This window comes from Melospiza melodia, chromosome 6 (assembly GCF_035770615.1).
Source record: "Melospiza melodia melodia isolate bMelMel2 chromosome 6, bMelMel2.pri, whole genome shotgun sequence".
NCBI classification, from domain to species: Eukaryota; Metazoa; Chordata; class Aves; order Passeriformes; family Passerellidae; genus Melospiza; species Melospiza melodia.
The window spans coordinates 65,502,639-65,522,691 of record NC_086199.1 but is presented as its reverse complement, the minus strand read 5'-3'; the positions used below and the strand labels follow the sequence as shown (position 1 = coordinate 65,522,691).

General features: G+C 44.9%; 1 protein-coding gene across 1 annotated transcript in view; it reads left to right on the top strand.

Annotated features, from left to right (window-relative positions):
• Positions 1-20,053, top strand: part of PAMR1 (peptidase domain containing associated with muscle regeneration 1) — a 55,681-nt gene that overhangs the window by 6,956 nt on the left and 28,672 nt on the right. Inside the window, exons 2-6 of the mRNA XM_063158792.1 lie at positions 1,749-1,925; positions 2,673-2,801; positions 8,653-8,767; positions 14,089-14,306; positions 19,365-19,472. Coding sequence (XP_063014862.1) covers positions 1,749-1,925; positions 2,673-2,801; positions 8,653-8,767; positions 14,089-14,306; positions 19,365-19,472 — 747 coding nt within the window. The remainder of the gene's footprint in view (positions 1-1,748; positions 1,926-2,672; positions 2,802-8,652; positions 8,768-14,088; positions 14,307-19,364; positions 19,473-20,053) is intronic.

Sequence of the window (20,053 nt, the reverse complement as noted above, 5' to 3'; positions counted from 1 at the left end):
AATAGCCATAGGTTAAGAAGCCCCAGCCTGGCCAGGATGACTGACTGCCATTCTGGAAATTAGAAGGCATGAGTTTAATTCCCCACTCTACCATTGTTTTTCCCTGGGACCTTGAGCAAAGTCACTTCACCTCCCTTGTGCTTCATTTTCCCATCTGGAAAGAGAACTTTGTAAAGATCTACAGGCAAAAGGGTCTATAACTGCTGAACAATAAGATTATTTCAATGCAAGATTCCACTACTGGAACAAAAAATACAGAATGTTATTGGACAGAAGGAACAGCTTTTTGTTTTTGGAATGATTATAGGGGCAGAGAGGGGGGGTGCAGCCTCTTTCCTAAACTTAGAGCAGCAGTGGACTCTCCCTGGTCTGTACTCCAGGCACAAGGGATAGGCTCAGCTCTGAGGAGCACAAAGGGCTGCATTTCATTTCCCAGCCAAAGTGGGGGAAAAAAAAGAAAAGAAGAAACAGTTTGGTGGTCCTTTTTTATGGAGCCAGTAAAAATCATTAGGGGAGAAGATAAGCTTCCAGAAACCAGGCTTCATGAGGTCATGGAGAGTCAAGTGAGACAGAGCAGCAAGGCTCAGTGGTAGGGAGCTCCAGCAGGCACAGTAATTAGGTTGTCAGTGACAATGAAACAAAAAAACATTCGTGTGAGAAGGCAGACAGGTACAGGCATGGATGGGAGTGTTTCACCTTAGAGATATATGGCTTGTTTCATGACAAGGCAACCCTGTTACTCAGAGTTTAATACACAAGGAAAAAGGTTGCTACCTAACCACAATTAAAAAAGAAAAAAGGGGAAAAAAAAAAAAAAAGAAAGAAGAGGAGGATAGAAGGGGAAAAAAGAGCTAGTCTCATTAAGTTTCCTTCATGTCTCATCTTTCTAGTCTGCTCTCTCTTTTTACTATCTAACTCCATGAAAGCAGTCATCAGGGCTGTCAGCTGCTTAGAAGGCATGCTGACAGCTCTGTGCACTCCTTGGATCTCTCTTTGTAGAATTTAGACAGCACACTGGTGGAGAAAGACAGGATCTGCACTTATTGTGGCAGTCCTGAGTCACAGTCTGAGGTTGTTTCTTAAAAGGGTACTTCCAGCATAGCTTAGATATCATATGAGGTTATGCTAAATAATAGGAAGATGTTACCATATTAGAAATGCCAGGCAAAATGAACCTTTAAAAAGAACAAAAAATCTTGTTTCCTTTGGCAGTGAAGTCAAATGTAACAACATGTGCTTCTGGGTGAAAATAGGGAGTAAAACCAGCTAAAAAGCAACTTTAAAAATGGCCTTTCCTGGTGGGCCCCCTAGTTTTCAAGAATAGCAAATTCACAAGCAGAAATACAACCAAAACATGCAATCATAGTTTAAATAATCTATACTATAGATGATGCTTTAAATCAGTCCTGCAATCTGAAGAAACTTTCTCATGTGATATCATCCTCTGTGTTTTTTTAAAGCTATTTTTCTCACCGTAGAAGTGGGCAGGCCTTGCAGAGAAAGCGAACGTATTCTTCCCTCTGGTCCGTTTGCTTCCTCTGGCTGGCACTGTGAAACTCCTGTGTGTTCCTTAGACATGCAAACCATGCTGACATTTCAGGTGCATGTTGCCACGTAGTTTGGGTGTTTCTGGGCTGAAGACCTTGGCCAGCCTCATGGCATCCATGATCTGACAAACCACTGGACAAAGGATCCTGCCAGTCCTCATCAGATAATGGATTGTGTGTCCTCCTCTCTGTTCCCTGCAGAGTACACAGTGATCAATGAAAACTGCCCAGGAGCCGAGTGGAATATCATGTGTCGGGAATGCTGCGAATACGACCAGATCGAGTGCATCTGCCCAGGACAGAAAGAAAGAGTGGGCTACACCATTCCCTGCTGCAGGAACGAGGAGAATGAGTGTGACTCCTGCTTAATCCACCCAGGTATGTTTGTGGCCATGCTGTGCTCACACCAAATCTTTGGCCAAGGCATCATGGCAGATGCTGGGCAGGGCAGTGGTGAACAAGCACATCTCACTGAGGCATGGGATAGTCCTCCATTTCCTTCATCTGCAAGCTGACAGCAGCAAGACACTTGGCAAGGTTCCCCCAAAGCAGGCAGCATCACTGGCCAAAAAACCCAACAGCAGTGCTGTTTCTACTAGCAGTGTTGTCAGGATGTCTTGGGCAGGCTTGGAAGCTGCCAAAGGTTGACACGACAGCTGGCTTCACACCAGGAGTGTTTTGGTGGTACTCTTGGTTGATTTGCATCCCCAAAGCAAAAGAGGAGAGATAACTTGGAAGTGCCACAAGCAAGGAGGAAAAAGAAAAGTGAAAGGGGATAGGAGGAGAGAGCAGGAGGAGCTAGGACCAGTTTAGAAGTCATCAGAATAATTTAGGCTGGGCCCAAGTGGCATCAGCACACACATTCAGACTCCTGAGAGGCGTTTACAGTTGGAGCAATGAGATTTAGAGGTTTGGGCAAGTCAGACCAGGAGTTTGGTTCCAAATCTCAGAGTGTGAGCTGCCTAGGGCGTGGAGGTTGGGTATGGTTCCCAGCGGGAGAGCTGTCAGCACCTCTGCAGTCATGAACATCATTGGCATTTTCTGTGGAAAAGACAGAGAGGCTGCTCCTCTTCCCACAGGACAATTCACCTTGGCTTTCATCTAACACAGTGGCTCTCTTTTTAGGCTGCACCATCTTTGAGAACTGCAAGTCCTGTCGCAATGGCTCCTGGGGAGGGACACTCGATGACTTCTACATCAAGGGAATCTACTGTGCAGAGTGCAGAGCTGGCTGGTATGGAGGGGACTGCATGAGTAAGTGTCCTGCACGGGCAGGGAGGGATGGCAGGGACAGGGAGTGGTGGGAGAGAGCCAGGGCCATGCTGTGCCTTTCCAGCTATTCCCTCACAGCAGCTCTTGCAAAGGGCACAAGCAGAAGGCAAACACAACCAGGCAGTAAGCAGATCTACAATTGGGAAAAAAACTTCTCTCCCAGTGCTTGTCTGAAGCCCAGGAATTGGACTGGGCCTCATGTCATGGTGAGTTAGAACCCTACTAAATATCTGTTTGGGTTTGGTTTATTTTAAAACTTTAACTACCGTGACTCCGGAAATCTTCTGTAATCTGCATTTCTTGGACTCACGTCATCATAGACCCTGAGCATAAGCATAAACATTTACAAGGGCAGCAGCTATATCAAAAAGAGCTTACCCTCTTTCCTCCTTCAAGCCCTGCCAGCCCCAAAGATATCCCAGGGTTTCCTTCCTCTGCCACACATCTTCAACACACTTCAAGGTACCTCTGGAAAACACTGTCTTGTAACTTCTGATTATGTCACAACAATGAGTGTTTCAGGCCCCGGTACCAATATCTAAAGGTTTTGTTCCTGACAGTGTACAAAAGCTCCTGCTTTTTAGTTTTGCTAAGTTGTTAATCCCAATTCTGTCTTTCAATAATGAATTCCATCAGGTAACTGTGTAATGTTTAAGACTGGTATTTCCTTCACCAATTTCCCACCAGTGAAGGTGAAGCTCTCTTTCAATTTTTATTGACTGTCTCTTTGTTTATATTTTGCTGGAAGGGATAAAAGCAGATTCTGCTTTCCCTACTCTGTTCTGTCTATTGGGCTATATAACTTAGGCTTGTGTCCTCTTAGTCATTTAATTTAAAGCAACAATTTAACTTGCTTTCACAACACTGCCCATGATCATTCAGGAGGTGAAAGCATATAAAACAAAATCATTGCTTCAAATAGCAGAATGTGGGGAATCAACATGTTTCAGCAACAGAGCTATCTCAGCCTTGAGGCTTTGAAGTTGATCAACTGAGTCCCCTGCCGTTTACGGTGTGATTTCTGAGAACACTTTAAAGTCCCATTTTCTCTAGGTGCACGCTAGAGCTTCTCTGGAATTTTCTTTAAAAGAAGAGCCAAGAAAGAGTCATTAGCTCATCAAATTTTTCCTCCATCTGCCTGAATACATTGGTTGCCTACAGTATATTTCAGTTTATTCTTCCCACTTGTATTGAAGCAAACACACCTTCACACAGAGGTCTATTCAGATATTTTTGCATACTGAAATTTTGGACAGCTTTGTCTTATAACATTTTTCTTACTACCTGCTCTTTCAAGGGACCCAGTGTGACACTGAGGCTGTGCTCTCTTTCATGTGGTTCTGTGGTACTTGAGAGGTGGGGTAGGAAGGTTAGACAGTGCTATTGTCTCTTCCACTCTTACAGTGGGGACACAGAGGACAGTTGTGATGCCAACACATCCTGAGCTCCCCTTTTGTGGCTAACTCAATTTTGGCCTTGATGAATGGCTCAGGCATGGAGAAAACCGCATGTCTGGAAAGCAGCCCCCAACCACGATGGGCGCCGGACTGCGCCTCCCAGCGATGTGGCTCTGGGTCTGGAGGGCGGCCAGCAAGCAGCCTTGGAATGCCAGCAGGCACAGGCTGCTGGAGCCGTGGATGTGCTAGCACACCTCAGCTGGGAGAGCACAGGAGGAGCCATCTCCGGTACCTGCATACGGTATCACAGCTCAAACTTTGCAGCCAGCCCTGGGTGCCTCGCCAGCGGCAGAGGGCCAAGAAATCCCGGAATGACAAAGAAGCGCCAGCACGGTAACAGCGGGACGTAAACAATTTGCCTACTCCGTCCTACGCTGCCAAGGCCAGCGCTGCCGGGCACGGCGCGGCCTCCCGGGCGGCGCGGGGGGCGGGCGGCAGCTCCCGCCGGGCTCTGTCTCCCTCTCGCGGGGCCGGCGGGCGCTGCCGCCGCGCCGCGGCTCCCGGGCCGGGCCGGCCGGGCAGGAGGGCGAGCGCCGCTCCGGCCGCATCCCTGCACTGCCGTGCTGAGGCAGCGCCCCGGGCACGGCGCGCCCGGCTCGGCGGCCACTGCAGCCCGGCCCGGCGGGCACTGCAGCCCCGGCCGCCAGGGGCCTCGCAGGCACCGGCACCGGCCCGCACGGGCGGTAGGGGGCGGCCGGGGGCCCGCGGAGGCCGCGCCGTGAGGCTCCGGTCATCCCGCGGGATGGGCGCCGGGAGGGGAGCGCGGGGGATCTGCGGGCAGGATCAGCGCCTGTTGATGCTGTACGCGGCGGGGGGAGCGCTGTGGCACGGTCTGGGTGCCTCCGGGGGGACAATGAGGCCCAGGCCCCGCAGCGCTCCAGGGGCTGAGAGCGTTGGCCAGCGCAGGGTGAGCCCCCTGGAGAGATTTGTGGGGGCTGCCAGCAAAAGTAACAATGATATAAAGCCATGGCGAGGAAGAAGTACCACGGGATGGCCCATGGGTCTGTCCGGTTTGTAGTATCCGCTGGTATAGCTGGAAGCATGGGTATGGCTGAAAACCCACCAAAGGATACCAGATCATTTAGTAAAGGGTAAATGATATAGGGTAGGAAAGGAGTGCTCTTAGGAAATAAGCACGCTGACTAGATTTAATTGAGTGCTAGAATATTTCCTAATGGGACTTCTCCTGGATTGAATCATCATGACCTAAAAGGCACATCAGACTCTAAAACCAGGAGAAAACCAACCCTGCAGAACCCTTTCCTCTGTACCCTGCACTCCAGCAGTTTTTGCCAACCCCAAGCTTTAATGTCACTTCAAGGCACATGCTCCATCAAAGCAGGGGAGAAAGTGGTGTTTGCTAACAGCTGTTCTCAGCTCTGCTGTCCAAATGTGGACCCTGTGCCAGGCAAGAGTACTTGCAGTTTTTGAAACTTTCTGAACATTACTGTTTCACATAATACTGGTGACCGGCAACCAACAGGAAGCAGCAAGTTGTGATAAGTGACAGCTGCCTTCCCATATCAGCCTGTTTCTGAATAGCAGAAACCTTTCTACTGTCTTTCTCCTCTTTTCAGTCGTCCTGACCTTTGAAGGAGCCTCACATCTAAGATGCAGCACTCAAACAGAAGATAATGTGTCCTTACCAAAGGTCGTCTCAGGACCTCTCCCTCCATAGACCTATGGGTCTCTGTGGGCTACAACTCAGAGGTCTCCTGAATTTTTTATTCTCTGTTAGTAACAAGCCTTGGAGGAAATCTTACTGTGGCCCTGAAAGCTGCCTTTTTTTCAGGAACAGGAACGGAACAAGGATGTTGATACTCTGCCAAAGTGGTTTATTTTTTTGTAAATGAGGCAGAATTTGCCAGCATTTGTGTTTATGATGTAAATTATTTTTGAGGTCTTTCCAGGTCTCCTGCAGATTTAGAATAGGAAGAGAAAAGGCTCCTTTTGATCAACATATGATTGAACTGTTGGTCTGGGGAGTCAGCCTAACTTCTGCTAGAAGCGCTGGAGATTAAAGAGCGCAGATTTGATGTGATCGCAAAGGTGCTTCGTGCAGAGAGGGGTGGGAGCAAACCTGAGAACGTTCTTTTGGAGAGGGTCACTGAATGGCTCCTCTTTAGTCTCTGGACCACCTGCTTTGCTGGCCAAACCTACTTCCTCGGCGCCAGTGTTCAGAGAGTTCAGGCTGTACCACAGCAAACAGAGAAGTGTGTTTAGTATGCCGTGCATACAAGTATCTCTTTGCACCAGTTCTCTGGCTTTCCTTTGTTAAAGGCATCGAAAACTCAAAAGCCCTTCAGGACGAAAGAGAAACTTTCTTTGAGGTGGTCCAAGCCCCCTGTCAAACCCTCTGAAGATTTCTAGCAGCTTTGTCCCAGGTTGTTTTTGAGGCAGGAGCCAATGGCAGCACAAGGGCCTGTTTCTTGCTGTGGGAAGGAGCATTATCATTTTCACCACAGCAGATCCTGCTGAACTCGTTGAATCCTAATGTGGTTGCTGGGCACACTCATTAATCCTCGCCTTTTACAGAGGGAACTGAGCGAGCCACAGAAGAGGATGAAACACTTTTGAGGAACTCTTCTGAGCAGGATTTCTGTTTCCTTGGGTCCTGCTTAATTAAGGGTAACCGAGGGTAAATGAACAAAGGGTATTTCATTTGACCAACACTTTCTTAAGAAGAAAGAGGGGGAATTGACCTGCAGTCTTCATGTTTCCCCATAGACCAGATGCAGCAGGATTGATTTCCAGACACTATGATCAATGGGAACCACAGATGCTCGGTACTTCACCGAATCAGGTCACTGTCACCCTTTCTCCCTCGGGAAGGAAGGGCCCAGAGGCGAGTGTTAAAACCCTCTGTTTCAGTAGGAAACATTCTTCCTGGGTTACTGGTTAAAAGCTTAGGGTTTCTCTAGGGAAACAGACGGAAGCAGCAGAGCTTTCTGTCAGACTGAAGAGGTAAAAAAGAAGTGAGAGAATTGCTGTGGAGGTCTTTTGGGTCATTCAACTTTTTGCTTATCCTCATCTGCAGTGTGTAGGATCTCCTGATTAGGTGACACTGTTAGACTGAATTGCAATTTTTGGCTTACAGATAACAGCCTCATACTCCAGCAAAGCAACAGAAGGCTTACCAGGGGAGGTGGCCATGTGCAAGACTCCACTTGGAAAGATGTAGTCAGGAAACCAGGAGCTGAAAAATTAGCTCTGTCTGATACAGTGACTTAACTGTGCATTTTGCTAGGACGTGCATGTGCAGATCACAGTAAGCTCTGAAAAAAATCACTAAACAATTTTGCATCTTCCACAGAGGAAAATATAATTAGCCATATTTTATAGCTGGGGAAAAGGGAGGTTACTGAAGGTGAGAGAACTCTCTGGGCTAAAAATGTTCAGCATTCAAGATGAGGAATTAGGACAACTATCCCTGGACAGATGCCTAGGGACAGCTGCAGGACTTTCATGAAAAGATATTGCTCCCCTGGTGTGACCTTGTCTGCTATTTGCTCAGCTCATTGTCCTCTGATGGTTTTCTTAGATTGGGCATAAATGACTGGAGTACTTCATCTTATCCTGTTGGTGCTGAAGCACATTCCATAGTATGGTGAAAAACTGAGAGCAGCACAGGCAGAGTGGAACAAGACTAGAGGAAGGATAAAAATGAACCTGAAAGAAGAGATAAGGGCTCTTATCACATATAGTATATTCTATATGTGTCACACTGAGTCATCAGTGTCACGCTGATGATAGAGGAGCTGTGATGTTTATATATCTCAATTGGCATGGTGGCATTAACATGCAAGGATGATGTAGTGAATCCTGAGGACAAACTTGTCCTCCATGAATATATCAGCTCTTTTTCCTCCTAGAGTCTCCTTATGAAGGACTGGCAACCATGACGTTGGGTGCAACAGATTTTTTGTCTCATTCTTTTGCTTGAGCTAATTCAGGTGTTCATTGTAGTTTTGTCGCTTTCCCACCAGCTTCCTCAGCTTCAATGGTTGCAAATGTCAGCATGGGCTCCATCAAAACTGTTCTGAGCTGGAGCATCAGCCAGGTGTGTAGGTGGGATAATTAACAGAGAGGCAAAAGCTGCGAGAAATGGTTTCATGAAATTGCATTGCAAACCAGGCAGAAGCAATCAACTGCAATTTCCTGGGGGTACTCTTAGCCTAGACAATACTCCAATACAATCCTAAACTCTTCACAACCATTGTGTGGCTGTCCCAGTATTTTATACATTGCCTTGTAAGAAAGAGTGTATCTTCCTAAGCCACTCCATCGTCTCCTTCTGGTGTTATTTCTACTTATATTTTTTTCAAATGTCTCTTGAAGGTCCTTCACACAATTTTTTTTCTTCTTTTTCTCCCCAGGGTGTGGGCAGGTTCTTCGGGCCTCCAAAGGTCAGATTTTGCTGGAGGGTTACCCACTGAATGCACGATGTGAATGGACTATCCATGTTCAGGCTGGATTTAACATTGAGTTAAGGTGGGTCCTGCTGACTTTTAGCCAGCTCTGATTTCAGGTGGACATTGGGATGTGTAACCCAATGTCTCTCTTGGGTAACCAAGAGTCAAAGAGAGTCAGCAGCTGTGAGCCCTGGGGCAGTGAAGGTATAGCAACCACTTTGCTTTTGGTACCACAGCACTTTCCCCTGGTCTGGCTTGTGATGGACAGGCTCTGGACAGGTCAGTGCTGGGCTTTCAATTCCCATTAAGGACAGATGGATGCTGAGGAGAGTTACTCAGGCATTGGGCACAATGTGTCTCTTTAGAGGTGTTTTCAAGACCTTGATAGCAACGCACCCAATATTTTCTGAACTAAGCTGTACCAGGCTGAACTAAGACATTCTTTGAAGAAAAGACATAAGAATGTTTTTATATAATGTCTCATGCAAGGAGAGAGCTGCCCATGAGTCCTACCTTGCATTTAGCCTTCATTTTCCCTCTTTTTTTTTTTCACTCTTTTCACCAACCATGTTTTCTATCAGCTTCTGTTATTCCTCTCACCATTCCTAATTCCTATGCTTGGAGTATGTGATTGGTTTTCCTGCAAGTCACAGAATCACAGAATTAACTGAGTTGGGAAAGACCTTTGAGAAGATCAAGTCCAGCCTGTGACCTAACACTACCTTCTCACCTAAATCATGACACTCAGTGCCACATCCAATCTTTTTTTAGACACCTTCAGGGATGGTGACTCCACCACCTCCCTGAGCAGCCCATTCCAATGCCCCATCACTCTTCCAGTGATTAGTTTTTTCCTAATGTCTAGCCTAAACTTCCACTCACACAGCCCGTGTCCTATTGTCCTGTCGTTGCTCTTCTGAGCTGTGTATGCTTGACCTGTTAACCAACTCTAATGTCTCAAGCTCACAGCTCCTGCCTAGTGCAGGAGAGCCTCTTGTTGGGGTAATTAATAATGTTTCCAAATGTACACAGCAGGGTGCTCACACATGCAGCAGGAAGTATGGCAGGGGATGGTAATCCAAACACACTAGCTAATATAATAAAAAGAATAGCTTAATCCTTCACATCAATATTTCACTGACTTTGGAGTCCAGGAAAAGGACTATGCTAGATACATAAACAGTTAAAATACATTTAAACATGTTTGAAAAGAAACTTAATGGGAGGAAGAACAACAAATCAGTTGAAAAGAAGAGCTTGTGGTTTTCCCGCACCAATGCACTTTTTCCAGACCTGCAAATGCAAGCCTTTTGTGTAGTTCTGAGCTGTTATTGCCTAGATAGCATTGTATAGAAGACACAGGAAGAATGCTGTGAGGAAGAGTTTTCTGTGCACATGACACAACTTTGCATCAGTGTCAGTCAGCATGGATTGTACCTGCCTTCTTTTTAAGAGATATTGTTGGTGAGGTGTATGATTTGCACAGCCCAAGCTTAGGGAGGTGATATTTTTCTACATTTCTGAAAAGGGCTTTGTTAATTTTGAGGCTTAAAAAGTGCTTCAGAAGCTACAGGTATCACCCTGTCTTTGCTGTTTTGGGGATGGATGTGTGAGAGTGGAAATGGATCCTGTGCATGCACATAATTATTGAATACAAATAATTATTGAAAGCACCTGGCATCAGGCACAAGATGCAAGAAAGGGACCAGAGGTTATTTTAACAAAGAACACTATATTGAAGAGCAGAATTTGCTGTGGCTGCACAAAGGACACTCTAATCTGTTTTCAAAGCAGTAGAGTGGGGAGTGCTGTAGTTAACAGATGTCCTAACTCTTTGGAGAAATCAGACTTCCACTCTAGACCCTGAGGGCCGCCCACACGCAGACTAGGAAGATGTGTCACATGAGATCCATACAGTTCACAGTATGGTTCACAGTTCAACTTTGCTGTTACAGAAAAAGAAAAACTTTAACACAAGAGTGCCTTTCTCTTCATGGCTATGTCCATCCTTCCTTCCTGCAATCAAATAAACATAATACTAGGTATCACCCTGATGTGAAATAATGTTACATTTCAACTGTGAAGGATTCCAAGAGGGAAGCCCGAACTACCAAATTTCTGTTGTCAGAATCTAATTTATCTGAGCTGACTAACATTTGAGAATCCTAAAGCCCTTTGTCTAGGGCCCTTTGCCTGATGATGAGCCTAATGTCTGAATGCCTAGAAATCTCAGCAGATGACATAGCACTCCCAGTGAAAGATCAGGAACTCTCCTGAATGTCCACACTTAACCCTGCCACCCTGCAAGTCCTACAGGAGTCACAGAGGAAACCTTCTTGGCAAAGATGGAACAGGAGGTACTCACATAAGGTAACCCTGTAGTGTGTTCTGAGTCAGTTGACATCTTCAAGGTGCACCACATCAGAGCTGTCCATTGAGGTATTTCACCAGTTAGATATTGTGGAAAATGTGTACATTTAATCTAAAACTTCACCTTTAGGCTGCTCCTACACAGAAGGGCAGGTTTACCTAAGCTAACCAACAGAGCCTGCCTCCTGGGTCTGCCATCCATGTTTCCTTCACTTATTTTCATATAAACGTGCTGATCCCCTCTGTGGGTGGTAACTGCTTAGAGCTGTAATGCACAGCCAACCTTGTGCTGAATCAGCACAACTGCCAACAAAAGAACTTCTTTTCTCATTCTCTCTGTGCACAAATCCTGTTTGCTGCCACTCTGGCTTGCAAGGGCAGGGATGGGGACAGGGTAATACAGAAGGTGAACAAAGTGGTTGTCTTTACTTGCATAGGGCAGGAAGAGTAACACTCCCAGGAGCACAGATAAATCTTCCCTTGCCTTGAGCTGTGCCATGCAGTCCTTCGGGGGTTGGCTCAGTAGAGCTGTTTTGATAAATAGTGTCCATGTTGTGGTGGTAGTTTGTTTTCTCTGCTTTTTTTTTGCCAGCCTTGGGGTTTTTTTTTTGGGTTGTGATGTATAGGCTCCCTCAGCCTGAGTCATGTCAAGGATGTCATATCACAGCGGAAGCAGCTCACAACTTCCAATTCTTTTCTTTAGTGCCTCAGCAGAGACACAGTTTTAAATATGTCCTTTGGCTAGAAGCTTTCCTCAGATGGCTTGGTCACTATATGACCACTGCAGCTACTGATGAAATCAAGACAATACTTTTCATTCCATTTTGTATCTGATGACCTGTAGCACAAAATTAGCATGCTGAGTTTTATAATATTCAAGAGAATTATGATATAATTACACTTTCACTGGTGAGAAAACTGAGGTCTGTTGAATTGTGTGTACCTGAGGCTCAAACAGCAATAGACCTTACGGTCTGTAAAGGGTCCTGTCAGCTGGGCCACAGCCAAGAGGTTTTTAAAAGCTTTGGCAGGTTTCCTGACCTGCCAATTCTGAGTCTTAATCACAGGATCCCATGTCGTCAGTACAGTGTATTTGCTTCTTTGCCAAGTTAAATAAAATGCAAGTCAGAACTCCTATGCCTTTCACATTTTCCACTCTGTTTTCATAATTTTTAAAACAGACAAAGTAAACAATTAAAATCAGTATTCTTTGTATGGCTCGTTCATTCTCTGTGCCTATGTTTTGATATTCTCTGTTCAGGGACACGTATCAAGAGATAGTTTACCTTTACATCTATAAATAATACTGGGCATTCCAGAAATTTTCCTTCTGTATTTGCACACATACTTAATTTTAATCAGAAATGTATCAGTTCAGAAAACCAGAAAGTATTTTTAGGATTGGGTCAGGATAAACTGTAGCCCGATAAGTATGACAAAGATGAACGGGTTAATTTGTATTGCTCTGTAACTTCCTTAAGGCTAGATCCCTGGGGTATGTTTCACCAGTGAAAGAATGTTTTGAAAATGTAGTGTATAACCTGATACGTGTGAGGATGTCTCTGACAGACCTGACAGAACTAGAATTCAACTCATGCATTTTATGCAAAGCAAAGTTGAATTATCTCTCTCTAATGCATACTTAAAGCAGATGTTTTGTTTTTTCTTCTACATTCCATCAAATTATTTTAAAAAATGAGGGGCTCTGCTCCATTGGTGCAGCTTCCTACAACTGCTCAGTCATTTCTCTGTAGGTAGTGTACTCCTGATGTTCAAAAATCAGCCATATGTCCTGAACAAAGGTGACTGAGTGCAGAGGCCTCTTAAGTGAGCTCGTGAGTTGTCAAGGGAAGGTGGAGGAACATGGAGGCCTCCTTAACATGGGTGCCTGAGTCTCAAGATAAGAATAGTGTGAAGCAGGCTCCAGAATTCTCTTCCCTTCACACTGTGAGGTCCAGGAGCAGCTCCAAAATTTGTCTCACCTCTTTGGTGTGAAAACGCAGTCTTTGCAAACCACTAGGCCCACACTGGAATAGGCAATGTGGGAGATACAGCCTCATCCTAAATACACATCTGCAGTGTTAGGAGTCTTCAGGAAGATTGAGTACATAATGAGTTACATTTATAAAATATCCTGCTGAACAGTTAGTAGCACAGCCTCTCCCATGCCCATTTCTCCTTTTCCTGCTGTAGCAAGGCTGAGCCCAGCCCCCCGACCATTGCACATTCTCCAGAGGCACTTGGTGTTGCTCCTTCTGTTTCTTGTTCCTATTCTGGTGGGGTGCTTTGGCTCTGTGCCCACCTGAATTCCAGTGGCAGCATATAGCATGGCTGTTAATGAACAAAAGCCTTGCACAGTGGCTGGATCGAAGCTAGGAAAGGACAGACATTGTGGGAAAAGGCTTTAAGAATTTCCCTTCTGCACTAATTCCTGTGCCTTATTTCTGCTCTCAAAAGACAGGCAAGTGCCACACATTGGGGATTTAGTACCATTTTGCTTTCTAATGCAAAACGTGCTGCAGTATTTTGATTCTGTTTCTGTGGCTGTTTCTGCTTCTGTTACATCCCCAAGCTCTCCTTGTATCCCTAATTGCTGACTTCTGAATGTAGATAGCTTTTGAACCTTGTTATTTTATACTGTAACTTTCAGTACTTAAAACTTTATTTAGGCCAAATAGAACATTTTTTAGCAAACAATGACAGTAGAAATATGCCCCCTGCAGTGCCTGACCCTGGATGAAAGTTCTGACATTGTATTATGGCTAGGGACCTGATGCACGTGTATAGACTGTATGACTTCAACTTGGACTTCACTGTTCTGATACTTGTATGTTCTCATGGAGCAACTCTATAGAGTTGAGCCAGCTTCTAGGCATCATGATGCAAAAATTGAGATGAGTGAGAGGTCTTTGTGTGGTTAAGGGCATGTTGATTCACTGAGGGGGTAGGCCTTAAATACCTAAATGCCCAAATAAATAGTGTTCAGGGTACCCAGGTAAGCAGTCTGACTGTTTGTTCTTGTTCCCCAAGATTTTCCATGCTGAGCCTGGAGTTTGATTATATGTGCCAGTATGACTATGTGGAGATTCGTGATGGGGACAATTTGGACAGTCAAATAATAAAGAAATTCTGTGGAAATGAGAGGCCACCTCCCATCCGAAGCACTGGGTCTTCACTCCATGTCCTCTTCCAGTCTGATGGATCCAAGAACTTTGATGGATTTCATGCTGTCTTTGAAGAAATTACAGGTAACCTAATCTAAAAGTGGAACATGCCACTCATTCTCATTAATTCAATTTCACTAATCTCTTTGCCTGTTTTGCTTCATTAAAAACTTTCATGCTGTGTTGCCAACAGCAACTTACATAAAGTCAGTGTGGGGAAGATTCAAAAGCTGTCAGATGGCATGTGAATGTGAGGCTCTTCTAAAAAAGACTGAATTCCTTCTACTTGTGTGAAGAACAAGCACATCAGCCAGCAGAGAAAAGCTACTGTTTTGTGTGACTTTTCTGTTTGAATTGAAGAATTAAGAGCACAGAGGAAGTAGGGGAAGGGGCATGTGTATCTGCAGTGGCAGAATTGCTCAATGCTGTATGCAGGGGCAGTCATTGTCTCAAGCAGCAAAAACCTGATGCAAAGTCTCATAGATAGTTCAGTGAAAATGCCCTGACAGAATTCTTGTGTTGGCTCATGTACCATTAGGAATTTAAAAAAACCCCAACCAACCAAGACCAAAACAAACAAAAAATCCCCAAGTGTGTACACAGAACAAATTATTTTCTTTAAGAAAAAAAAAAAATGAAGAGGCGTTTCCCATTCTGTGATGATCTCAGTGTTATGAATGACAGAAATGGGGCTCTAGAATTACTGGTTTCATTACTACTCAGTGCTTCAGTCCCCTACCTTGCTTTCCAAAGTTTCAAATTAGCACTGAAAGTGTAGCTGGCTTGTCATTTTGCCATTGGATTTACAGCAGCCTCCATGCTCATCCTGGATCTTCCTTATTTAGCTATGCAAGGAATTTTGGTCAAATCTATCTACAGAACTCCTGGCACAGAAGACTAATCCGACTGTGCTGTTTTGCCATAGATAAACCCTGCAGGATCTATGACTCACCATAACTTGCCTTCTGTAAACCCTGGTGACCCACATTTCATGAGGCCATCCACGGTATATCTGGCTCAGGAAATTTAGTTAGTTTATATAACCCTTACATAAATACACAAACCTGACTTAACAATGATCAGAGGTGTATCTAGCAATATGAAATGTTCATACTTCTGGATGTAGCTCCTATGCCATTTCTCAGCCTGCCCTGCTCTTCAAATGTCACCTTTAGTACCTGCTAGCAGGAGCAGTTAGCTATTGATAGTTTGCCTGGGCTTACAGCAGGAGAGGTGATATAGAACAAATGAGTGTGGCGTGGGCTATGTTGCATAAGGGCTGCCTACACTCAGGGAACTAACATTTTCCATATGGTGCAAGCTGAATTGGTTCTGTTTTCTCTGCCCAGCAGGGAACACTTGGTATTTGAATATTGTGGAGCACTTTATTTCCGTCCCATTTTGAGTGGTAATTATTCTGAGGCTGTGAGGCTGCAAGTGTGGTAATCCACACAGAGCACATTGTAAAGGGCTCCTCAGAGTTTGTGAGGAGCTCTATTTGTGCACTTTATTATGAGGCTGTTCTGGTCTAATGTGTAGTGCAGTGAAAGGCTTTTCAAACACTCCCAGTGTCTTTTTATGTGAAGCACTAACCTGGCCAGCAGGACCATTTAAGGGAAGAATAGAGTGTGCATGGGGCAGCATAGAATTGAAAGTGGGGGCAGCACAGGATCGAAAGCTCTGGCAGCACATTGAAAACTGAAGCATTTGCCCTGAAATTTCCTTCTGTTCACAGCACTGTGGAAGAGCCAAGGTCCCCAGAACAGATTTCACGGGGCTTACTAAAGCAATTCCCTATGCTGCAGGTGGGAGCAGCAGCAACAGAGGTGCTTACAAGATGTGGACTAGGACATGAAGGTGATCTGGTGTCCCCTAGCACCTTAGTGGTGTAGTGGAAAGGACTGAAGAAGTATGTCAAAATTGAATTCCTTCTTTTTCTGCCTCCTCTTCTTGTGAGCTCTGTACTGAAGCAGGGGCACTGACTGCACAGAGATCACTGGTTCAAATTCCAGAAAGGTCTTGATTGATACAAAATAAGCTGCAAAGCCTATATCTCCTTTAGGAAAGGTCACTGTGTGTATAGTTATTAAAGGATGAAACCACACAACTTGCTGTTCTGCCTAGTCTGGAAGCAGGTGCTAGGTCCCATCCCATGCCAAGTGTGAAATGGGAACCAGTAATTGGCATGAATGACTAGAAGTCACTGAACAGAATTCAGATGAGAAGCATGGGAGGCCAGATGGGGAGCTATCAGAGTCTCTTAAGGATTAGACATATGCTGGATCCAGTTAGATGAAAGCCAGTTACTGACTTTCAATAATGCTTTCTTTTCTGTACACACAAGCTAGTGGACATAACATAGTGACTTTAAACATTTGTAGTATTGTCCCTTGTTGTTTGACTTAAGCCAGGAAATCAAGACTCCTTAAAACAGAAAAAAATATTTAGTGGTTTTTAGTATCAGGCATTTTCAAGGAGAGTATCTGACACTTACCTTATTCACTTGACTTGCTTACTTTTCCAGAATCAGGAGACAAAGCTGGGACAAAGATAAAAGTTCACTAGCTTTAACCAGTGACTACAAAAATATCAGTCTGTAAGGAGTCTTCTAGTTCTCCTTCTCTTTCTCAGTGATATTTTACATTAGTTGTATACAGTACAACTGTCACATATATATTTTATTTTAAAGAATGAATTATTGTTCTTATTCAGGCCTTAATTTTCAATGAGACATGGAAGATATTCATTGCCTGACCATGTATAAATTGCTCTTACATATCACCACATGAAGCCTCCAGAGAAATCTATATGTGGCATCTATATATTTCTTACCTCATGCCATCTGGATAATAAGAAACTTCTCTGAGAGAAGCTGCTCTGAGGTTGGTCCATATGGTGGCAGTGACAGATCCTGGCACCCGGGGGCTTTTCCTGAGCTGGGAGACACCTGAGCAGCTTGTGGGAGGTGCGGAGGAGATCTGCACAGAGCCAGAACAAGCACCCCTCTGTACCCCCATGCCTTTCAGAGCAGCCCAGGGTGCAGCCAGGGTGTGCAGCAGTTCATGGCACCTTGGGAGTGCAGGAAGGGCAAGGTCCTGCTGCAGCTGCAGAGCAGAGCCCAGGCAAGAATCAGCATCCCCTGGGAGGGAGTGCAGCTGTGGTGTCCCCTCGGCAGGAACCTGTCCTCTGCATGCACCAGGAAGGAGGTGATGACCCAGGCAGGGCTGCCACATTAAACATGGAGCCATGCAGGTTTGGCTGCAGGGAGGGCCAGAGCCTGTCTCTTTTGACTCAGTCATCACTGGCAACCTCTCTTCATACACTCCTCGAGCTGAGGCAAGGAGCAAGGCAAGGACTGGGGCAGCAAACTCCTTCCCACCATAAGAGATGATCAGTGTTGTTCCTGAGGAACCTCAACATACATGAGCCTCTGGGACCTGATGACATACGCCCCAGAGTCGTGAGGGAAATGGCTGATGTAGTTGTCATGTCACTTTTTATGATATTTGAAAAGTCCCTGATGACTGGAAAAGAGATAAAAAGGCAGCCATTTTAAAAAAGGGATAGAAGGAAGGACCACAGAAACTACTGACCTGTCAGCCTCACCTCTGTGCCCGGGAAGTTCATGGAACAGGTCCTCCCAAAAGGAGGACTAAGGCAGATGGAGGGCAGGGAGGTGATTCAGTACAGCCAGAACAGCTTCACCAAGGGCAAGTCCTGCCCTGACCAATCTAGTGGCTTTCTACAGTTGAGGGACTACACCTGTGCACAAGGGAAGGGCTACAGATGTTATGTCCATGAACTTTCATGAGGCCTTTGGACATGGCCACAACATCCCTCTGGCTACACTGGAGAGAGATGGATTTGATGAGTGAGCTGTTCAGTGGATGAGGAATTAATTGAATGGTCAGAGCTACAGGGTGGTGGTCAACAGCTCATTGCCCCAGTGAACATCAGTGACAAGTGGTGTCCCTCAGGGGGCCATATTGTGGTTTGGATTTTGTGTGGTAACACACTAATGTTTTAGTGATTGTAAAGTAGTGCTACTCTAAATCAAGGATTTTTCATTTTCTTTCACTCTGCCAGTGAGTAAATGCACAAGAAGCTGGGAGGGAGCATGGCCAGAACAACTGACACAAAGTGGCCAAAGGGATATGCCATACCACAGAATATTGTAAAAACTGGGGGGAGTTGGTTGGGAGCATGGTTTGCTGCTTGGAGAGGGCCTGGGCTTCAGTCAGTGATATGGTGAACAGCTGTGTTGTGGATAGTTTTTTCTCTCCAGCATTATTTCTCTCTCTCTCTCTCCCCCCCTTTCAATGTAATTGTTATTCCTATTATTATTATCATCATCATAATCTTTTATTTTATTTCAATTATTAAAGTTTTCATATCTCAACCAATGAAGTTTCATTTTTCTTTCTCAATTCTTCTCCCCTCCAGCAGTCGTGGAGTGAGTGGCAGCATGGTACTCAGCTGCCAGCTGGGATTAAACCACAATAGTTCTATTGACTTGTCTCCTCTTAGAGCAGGCACCAAAAAACGTGTGTGTGTATGTTATTACACAATGGAATTTGCTGGTATTTAATGCACAGTTACACATTCTGATATTAAGTTATGCTGGTGTATACAAACTGTATATAGTTTGATGTGCATCACTGTTAGATTGTTGTATGCAAGAGTTTCTCAGGGACAAAGCAACTCCCAAAATCTAAACCAACAAGGTCCAAGACACTTAAAAACCTGCAAAAACCATTGATCCCAGAACCTATCCCTAAACTCGGTTGAATGGCAGGAAAAATGTAGGTTGCTATTAGAGTTCTTTAATTTAGTCTAAGCTCTAAACATTAATTGAACTTGATGCAAATTAATTTTGTTCCATAAATCTTTCTCACCACTTGACTGCAGTTAAATGGTAAAAGTAACGTGTGCTGGGAAAAGAACTGCTTATCCCTATTAGATCCCTCCTCTAGTAAGTAAGGGCAGAAGACTTTTTGACATGCATCAGGCCCTTTACTGTGTCTTTCTAACTTCTAACCATGTTAATATGTAATTTACCCCAAGACACAGCCACCACGAGGAAAAATGGGTAGGTTCCCCATCCTATGAGAGACCATGAGCATTCTTGCTTTTCTTTTACAGCTTGTTCTTCATCTCCATGTCTTCATGATGGGACATGCATTCTGGACAAAAGCAGCACCTACAAGTGTGCCTGTCTGGCTGGCTATACAGGGAGTCGCTGTGAAAACTGTGAGTACAGGCACTGTGTGCATGAGCAGCCTCCAGGGCTCACTGATGCATTAATTGTAAGGAGTGTTGGTGGTGTGTAGGTTTGGGCAGTCACAGATTCAGAGAAGGCACTGAGTTTCTTGTGGCATTTTTTAAGACATGTTTCTTGCAGTTCATGAAGATTTCCACTCAGTCATTCTGGAGCTTTATGTCAATGTGTAAAAAGGTAAAACAGACTTGAAGCCAAGAAACTGCACACAAGAAATCTTTGTAATGGATTAGCCTTATCAGACAGAAGTATCTCTGCCTGCTGCTTTCCACTATGTGCATCAGCTGTTCTCTACTGAAAATACATACCCCAGCTGAGCCCTGTGCTTAATGCTCTAGACTGAGTTAGTCACAGGAAATTCATCTTTCCTCACATTCCCCTGGAAAGTAGAATTTTGGCACCATGAATGAAAGAGACTTGGGATCAAAACAAATGGAAAAGGGTAGATTCTGTTCATATCTGCACCTATAGTCACACAACTGGTTTTGTCCTGACAAGTGAATTGTAAAATTAGTGGATTCAAATCAATTGTCTGTTCCAGTGATTTACTTCT